The following is an 8920-nucleotide window of genomic DNA, read 5'->3' on the forward strand; positions in this document are numbered from 1 at the left end:
TAATGTGATCCTGGTATCGACCATCTGTCATCCTCCTCTAACAGTGATCAATTATCACTCAGTCACAACAATTTCACGTTTCACTTTTAAGTGCCTACATATCATAAGTGGTATGGTTTTCCAAAAGGTGGAAAAGTCACCTGATTCAGAACTTTTTAAATCTCCCCACCCCTAATACACACACACACACACACACACACACACACACACACACACACCAATCAGGAGCCCGCCCACCACAGACAGACTGAGACCCTTATTTTAAAGAGAGACTGCATTCTCAGACTGACGTTCATTCAATACAGGATCGTAAGCTGTCTAGTGCGCCCTCTCTCCCTCTCTCACTTAGTCTCACACACAGTCTGACTTGCTAGCTGGCTTTCTACTGTGGTTCACCTTATACAAGAAATGCTAAGGATGGTAGTAAAACAGAAAATGCACCCAGGAATGGTTTTATTTGTGGTTTTGGTCTGTCATCTCCTAGAAGATAGCAGTGTGCATGGTAAGATCTGCCTGTCTTAGTGTTTTTTAATGTTTTCCTATATAAATTGCATTAACTTAAAGACTGGTGCATAACTTTATTAAGCTGGTAAGTTTAGTGTGCACTGCACAGCTAAGCAGAACGGCTATCTTTGGGTTATCTATGGTGTTTACAGTATAGTATAGAAGTTTTCCTTATTTGAATTTTTGCTTCATGTCATATGAGTCCCTCAGACTACTCCTGTTTTGTAAACTGCAGTACATTTGCAAGTTTTGTTTAATTAAGACTGATGGGAGCTCTGTGCTAGGATTGTATTGCTGGTTAAGTTTTATCCCTCGCCTTAACTGAAGTCCTTAGATCGTACATTTATTGCTAAAGCTCAGTATTAAGATATTATCAAATTGTTTCAGAGTTCGGTGACGTAATAATTTTAAATAACTATATTCTTAAATGGAATAGAGGTATACTTATTTCCACAATATATATGTTTTGCAGACTGGACATGAATTTGCAAAATATGAAATGCAGTAGCATTTGCATGCGCTTTCCCTCTAAATCCCAAACATTTGACTGATGTGAAACTATCAGTTTCCAGTGGTCAGCTGGACTGGAACCCAAATACAAATCTTAGATTAGTGGAGGAAGTGTGTTAGATGCTTCACAGTAATCATACCTTGCCCAGTAGGGTACCTCCTGTAACAGTTTTACCTCCAGTAGGGAACATTTGAGTTGGCTTCGTGGGCATGTCTTAACGTGACTGTGGAGTTTCCTTTATGGAACCATTGTTACCAGTGCATTTTAGTCATAATGTAGGTTTAATGCAAGACCTACAAAAGACACTTTGCTGGTTGGTTGTGTCGATACCATGCCCAGTTGTATGTTATAATTCTGTCACTGACAGTTCCACAAAATCATTTAGAATTCAGTTTTCAGAAAAGTTAATTCTCATAAGTTCTTCGTTTCTTTTGAGTTGGATCAGATGTAAGTGTTTTAATATGATGCATAAACCATGCATGTTTGTAAATTATTGGTCAGCACATCAACAGACAAGTGCTTTGATTTATCAACGGTTTCTAAAAGTTATTTTATTGTAAATATTGATTTTTCGACTGTGTGCAATTTTTAGAAATATATGAAGTATATACCTTCACACTTGTGGCAAACTTTCCTGATTAGGTAAAGGGCTGAAGTAAATTGTTTTCATCCTGTTTGTCGGGAAAAAATAGTTGCCTTTATTCTGGTAAATGTTGTAGTTGAATGGCTTGCAGACTGTAGGTTGTAAGAGACGACCGCTGCTGGATCGAAAGCCACTGTAATGCACGCAATCAGCCAATGACAGTAAACAGTCTAGTAAAAGTCAATACAAGCTGCACGTGTTGTGTCTGGGTCACTGCAAGCTGATATTGATATGGCTGTTTTTATTGCAGCCGGGAACTGTTGGCTGCAACAGGGCAGAAACGGCAAATGCCAAGTCCTCTACATGACCAAGTTGAGTAAGGAAGAATGCTGCAGAAGTGGACGACTGGGAACTTCATGGACTGAAGAAGAAGTCCCAAACAGTACCCTTTTTAGATGGATGATCTTCAACGGTGGTGCACCAAACTGTAAACCATGCAAAGGTGGGTGTTCTGCAATGCAATTATTCGCAATGTTTTCTATTCCAAAATGTATTACCTTAGTATGTATTTATAGTACATAAGTAATATTGCCCTTCTGCATGGTTACTCTTCTTGAATTCATTCAGACTAATCTGCATTTTGTCAGGTTTATATGAATGTACTGGCATTGCATTAATGTGGGCTTCTTTCAGAGCCTAATGCCTGAGACTCGGCGAGACGTTTTTACTCAGCGATTATTGTGCCATTGTAAACGAAGCAAACGAGAGCTCTAATAACAAGCATATTTATTGTGTTCCCAATAGTAACATGTGATAACGTGGATTGTGGACCCGGAAAACGATGCAAAATGAACAAGAGGAACAAACCGAGATGCGTCTGTGCTCCTGATTGCTCCAATATGACTTTGGAGGGTTCCGTTTGCGGATCTGATGGGAAAACCTACAGAGACGAGTGCGCCCTCCTCAAAGCTCGGTGTAAGGGGCATCTGGATCTCGAAGTGCAGTACCAAGGAAAATGCAAAAGTAGGTGTGCCACAGATAGCTGCCACAGCTGACATATATGTTAGTATGAGAAGACCACCGCTATATTAATGAATAACTGCTTCTAACATGAAAGCCAGCTCTGTCTGAATTACAACGCTGATTTCCAGAAAATGACAAAGACTGGTAACACTAGTTACTGTAGAATACAGTATGACCCAGGGATGGACCACATTTTTCTAAGTTTGCTCTTTTCTCTGTTCATGGAATACTAAATAAATAAAGAAGCGTATACTAAAATGTAGGCTCCAGTAAGAGGGCAATAACTACATATGTCATATTTTCCCATAAATGAGTGGCCGTGTGACCTCCTGTTCCCTTCTTTGCAGGAACCTGCAGGGACGTTTTGTGTCCCGGCAGCTTCACGTGCGTAGTGGATCAGGCCAACAACGCCTACTGTGTGACCTGTAATCGCATCTGTCCCGAGCCCACGTCCCACGAGCAGTATCTCTGCGGCAACGATGGCATGACGTATGCTAGTGCCTGTCACCTTAGGAGGGCCACCTGCCTGCTCGGGAGATCCATTGGAGTGGCATACGAAGGGAAGTGCATCAGTAAGTACAAAGTACTGGTTAGTGGCGCGAAATTTAACTGACTCCAGTGTTGCTAAGGATAAGAAAAAAATAAGTTTCTCTCTCTCCCTGTGTTTGTGTGTGTGTGTGTGGTACTGATGTTTTCCGAGCATTCGTCTTTTACTACTAGATTCGTATTGCACTTTGCGATTTGTTTGTATGATTTGGTGAAATACACTACGTTTATTGCGTGCGCTATGTATGTGTATTAATAATACAGAGTATGCAATAATAATAATACAGAAGTATTTTTAAGTTTGTGGTAAATATGTGTGTGTGTGTTAATATGTATCTGCTTATGTGTATCTTAATATAGTTCACTTTCTAAGCATCAGTAAAAGACAAGACGCAAAAACTGAAAAGAGCGAAAAATGGGCAGCATTAGTGATAGACTAAAAGACAAAAGGAAAACTAACTAATGTAATGTACATTTTATCAAGTTTTCTTATACTGCAAGGCAAACACTGATCCCGTTTAAAGATACTTTTTCAGCAGGGGTCCTGGGGTATTTCAAGGAACGCTGGTAAATGAGGACACTTGACAAGGAACAATTGACAATTTAATAATTGACAATTTTTTAACATTCAGACGTTTGCCATCATTGTGCAGTGTAGGATTTTTTTCTAATTTTTAGTCATAACAATTATTTGCACTTAACAGCCTGAAGTGCAAAATCAACTGAAGGCGGTCAAGGTGAAAAAAATGTAAGGAATAGGTCAACAATACGCAACAGCTATTAATGCTCTATCGTTATTTTAATATTTTAAATCTAATCAGTGTCCTTTATTTTTTTCACCAGAAGCCAAATCTTGTGAAGGAATCCGATGCAGTAGTGGGAAGAAGTGTCTGTGGGACTCAAAACTGGGCAGAGGTCGCTGTGTACTTTGTGATGAGTTTTGCCCTCCAAGCAGACCAGATGAAGCTGTATGTGCCAGTGACAATACCACATATCCAAGCGAGTGTGCTATGAAGCAAGCTGCCTGCTCACTAGGTGTCCCCTTGGAAGTCAAACATTCTGGATCGTGTAATTGTAAGTCACTTACTGTTTATCTGGAAGAAATTTAATGTTATATTTAGGCAATCCCTTAGCTGGAAACATGAGCCAAATTCGGTAGTGTTCTTAAAACAGCCGTAGTTTAAATGGAGCTGATGGCAATTTTTACAAGAAAATGGCAGCTGACTTGTGCTGTTTTGGTACAACTGTGTTCTAGTATGAGGAAAATAATGTTCTGACACTGTTTAGGAACTATGATAAGTGTCTGAAGACAGCTTTACAAAGGACTCATTACTCAAAAACTCTGAAAAAAAATTTTTTTTTTTTAACTTTAGTAGTAGTAATTACCTTGGAGACAGAACATACTGAGGAGCAGAACCCCCACCCACACTGTAGATGCAAGAGGGAGCTCTCATGATAAATGTTCGTTAAATGATTTTCATTATTTTGGAATCTCATTTCTCTGTCAAGAACTGCTTTCTTCCCAGTTTCTTGATTATAGTGGTTTTAATCAACAACCATATATCCTTGCTTCAGTATCATTGTTTTACATGGATAATATTATGTACCACTATATTCAGCCTACCTGTACATCATGTTAGCAGGGGAATGTATGCTTTTAGGACCACTTCTATTACTCCCTATCAATTGAATTCTAGATGTACATGTCATGTTTCATACATTCCTGTTCATGTACTTAAAATTGTAAATTACTCATTTCAGTTGATAAAACAAACACTGTATGTGGTCTAGCATAAGAACCAATCTTTCCCACACCCAAAATAGTCCCTGATGTGAGCAATGAGTAAATGACACTCCAATTCCAGTTCTATACTTTTTACTCTGTACTTTTTAACATAATTCATTTGCACCATAGCCTTTCTTGACAAGTGTTATTATCTGACACTAGCTGGCTTTTCAGACAGTTCTAATAACCCATTTATTTCTCCATTAGTTACTTTCTTCTCTTAAATCTCTTGTGAGTGAATGTGCTACTGCTAACTTAGTTTTCTCCATTTCTGATGATTGTAGACATACATGTACAGATACCTGCACTAAGTACAATTTATTCATTCATGTTTATTCTTCTTGTTATGTCCTGGGTTAACCTCATAGGCTCCCAATGTAAATTTCTGATTTGCTTTTTTCAAAGATGTCTTTCTTAATGTTTTGTATTTCTGACTGTCTTTTAGTAGTAGTTCTAGCAATCTCCTTGTTTCCCATTCTAGAAATATTTGCATAGTCTATGAATGCATAGTTATTACTCTAATAATAATGTTAGAATAGTACTTTTTCTTTGCTATATCCATATTTCCCAATAAATTACTCACCCATTCATAGACTTCAGATGATATCAAAGCAATGTAATAAACCCATTTTCTGACAGCTATTGTAGTACATTCCATTCCATTCCACAGTCATTCAAATTGTACTCATCAAGACAATTACAGTGGCTGTATCCATCTTTACAATGCCTCCATAGAAGCTTTTTGTTGAAGGTATCTCTCAAACAGTTTGAAATTATTTGTATTTATAGAGTTATGTAAATCTCTTCAGTTATCGTATAGTATTCAGCTGAACAAGAACACTTTTAGGCAATCACAGTTTGGTGGTATTTTGACTTTTAAATACTTTTGTTTTAAATCTATAACTTGGCGGCTTTCTTAAATCTCATATTGACTGAAGTTGGCAGAACACAAAATAACATTTGTTCATAGCTCATCATTAATAATCCTTCTGTCTGAATTTCTTTTAACACCATACGGTATCTGCTTGTCAGTTATTCATTCTCCAGAAGATACCTGTTTATTTCCTGTCCATACAGTCTTTTTGCTAACTTGCTCTGCTACATTAAGATGATATACTTAATTAAAATTAAAATATAATAATATTTGTTACCTGAGTTTTTAGCTCTGTGAGATATGCTAGCAAGAAATGTGACAAATATGCTTGAGTTGAAAATTCCTTTAATGAGAATACCTCCTGTGATGCAGTAAACAATTCTCCAAGACACGGTTTTTCAAATGATGAGGTCAGCTGTACTATGATGGCTCAGACCTGCTTCATGGGAGTTCTAAGGAATAACTATTCAGTGTTTGTTAATTTTTATGGGATCAGGTTATAGTAAAAGGATAATTGTCAATGACTATTTGTATTTTACAACAGATTTACTGATCATTTCCTGTGTGTGCGCGCACACGTGTGTGTGTGTGTGTGTGTGTGTGTGTGTGTGTGTGTGTGTGTGTGTGTGTGTGTGTGCATTTGTGTGTGTGTAAATTTGTGCATGCCAGTATGGGTCAAGGAGTATGTGTTCTTCTATACACACATGCATATATGTATTTATCTATCAATATAAATATATATATTGTTCTGTTGTGCATGATTGATCTAAGTTAATGCTGAGCTGAAAACACTGATAAAAATGTTCAAACATACACAATACCGAAAATGATAAATATCGAACAAAATAATATCAAGAAAGGAAAACTATTTCTTCCCCTGATAGTAACACTAAAACTCTCCATAACACTAGCCTCAAATTCATCTGAATAGTGTCAGTCTTATGGGAAGGTGTTTATGAAGGTAAAGTGAGCTCCCCTGCCCCACTTTAATATTGGATGTTAACCCTAACTCTGACCCTTTCCTCAACCCTAACTCTACACTTTACTTTCATAAAAATCATCCCATAACACTGCCACTATACAAGACATACGTGATCACACAAACAATCACAAACACATACAAACAACACTATATCTTAACATAACCCTAACCCTAAAATTTACAAAATTTCACAATCACACACACACACACACACACACACACACACACACACACACACACACACACACACACACACACACACACACACACACACACATACGCACAGGCATACACTTTCACCTCTCCAACCCCACTTACCTGTCTCAACACTGCACACCATCGACATTTCCATTGCTCGGCTATCCATACCACTGGCTTTAAACCACACCTAATTTATTTGTCGAAGAAACGACATTCTACAAAATCCAGGGGACCCATATATATATATATATATATATATATATATATATATATATTTATATGTCTGTGTGTGTGTGTGTGTATGTGTGTGTGTGTGTGTGTGTGTGTGTGTGTGTGTGTGTGTGTATATATATATATACATATATATATATATATATATATATATATATATATATATATATATATACACACATACACCTTTCCTCTCCAGAACCTTTAAATGTTATGTGTTTTTCTATTGCCTGTATTCCAACCTACTAATTATATTTTTGTAAAATATATGTTATGAGACATTAACTTTTTCTGTTTAATATTTAAATTAATTTGCAAATTTTAAGCCTCCTATTATACCACATGCATCTATCCAGTGCTATTTATAATTTCTGACATTTTATGCTTAGTGTTATTTTGATGTAATATGTATACTGTTATTTTCAATTTTGATCACTGCTGGAGCTTTTCTCCCCAGGCCTCCACTGAAAATAGGTTTTTGACCCAGCTGGACTTTCCTGGTCACCAAATGTCAATATATATATATATATATATATATATATATATATATATATATATATGTGTGTATATATGTATATATTTATATATATATATACATACATATATATATATATATATATATATATATATATATATACACACATATATATATATATATATATATATATATATATATATATATATATAAATCCAAATAAATTTCTTAATGAACAAAAGACGAAGGAGCAAGTGTTAATTAGCTTTCGTCCTTTTATTGTAGCAAGAACTTCTTCAGACAATTAGTAATGTAAAAACCATGGTATATATAACAAATGAGAGGTAGCTAATTATTGTAATTCATCTAAGTAATGAGTGACAGGGAGGCTAGTACCAATAAGCTTTTCAAAAATGTAACAAATAAAGACAACTGTATATTGAGTGACATACAGGATGACAACAAAAATAACTGCCAGTCCTGTTTGTAAAAACAAATCAGCCCTGCCATTTAAGAACACATTTAATGTTAAGGTTTTCATTCAGGCCAGGGGGAGAGTCTGCATTAAATCTAAGCTGCCAAAGTAGTTCTTTTACTTCTAGCAAGGTGTTAACATCACTAACAAAGGCATCAACCTTTTGTAAAACTAGGAATGTGAAACCCATGAAATTATAACACACAGTGCTATGTTTGTTGAAGCATTCTTTGCGTCATTTTTTCTAATAGCTGATAAATGCTCTTTGACCCTAGAAGACAACATTCTAGTAGTTTTACCAATATAAAATGCAGGACATGAATTACATACAGCAGCATAAATGACAGAGATAGACTTGCAATCCAAATGAGTAGTGAATACTATTTTGAAATTATTATGTTTAAATACATAAGAATTGCCTTTATGTACATATGGGCAGACGACACAACTTCCACATGAAAACATACCCACATTAGAGTCATAAGAAATGGGATTCTCAATAAGCATGGAAGGGTCTCTGTTCTCAAAGGAGACTCTGAGAGATTTAGATTTTTTATGTAAAAAAACAGGTAATTGTCCAAGTTTGTTAGCAACTTCTTGACTATTAGTCAAAATGTCCCAATTATCCAGAATAATGTTCTTAATATCAGTCGAATCCCTGCAAATAGGTAGAGGAAAGGCTATAGTCCAATCTCTAGTATTGCTGTCCTGTTGAGAAGACGGTGTGTC

General features: G+C 36.2%; 1 protein-coding gene across 2 annotated transcripts in view; it reads left to right on the plus strand.

Moving 5' to 3' along the window:
- Window positions 1–290: 290 nt before the first annotated feature.
- The window catches only part of FST (follistatin), a 61436-nt gene continuing 52806 nt past the window's right edge, over window positions 291–8920 (plus strand). Inside the window, exons 1-5 of one of the 2 annotated variants that reach the window (XM_044063903.1) lie at window positions 291–502; window positions 1909–2100; window positions 2403–2621; window positions 2969–3193; window positions 4011–4241. In XM_044063903.1, coding sequence (XP_043919838.1) covers window positions 409–502; window positions 1909–2100; window positions 2403–2621; window positions 2969–3193; window positions 4011–4241 — 961 coding nt within the window. In that variant the 5' untranslated portion in view covers window positions 291–408. The remainder of the gene's footprint in view (window positions 503–1908; window positions 2101–2402; window positions 2622–2968; window positions 3194–4010; window positions 4242–8920) is intronic. The other variant, XM_044063902.1, reaches the window with a different exon arrangement.

Source organism: Protopterus annectens, chromosome 2.part2 (assembly GCF_019279795.1).
Source record: "Protopterus annectens isolate FY-2018-M chromosome 2.part2, PAN1.0, whole genome shotgun sequence".
NCBI classification, from domain to species: Eukaryota; Metazoa; Chordata; order Ceratodontiformes; family Protopteridae; genus Protopterus; species Protopterus annectens.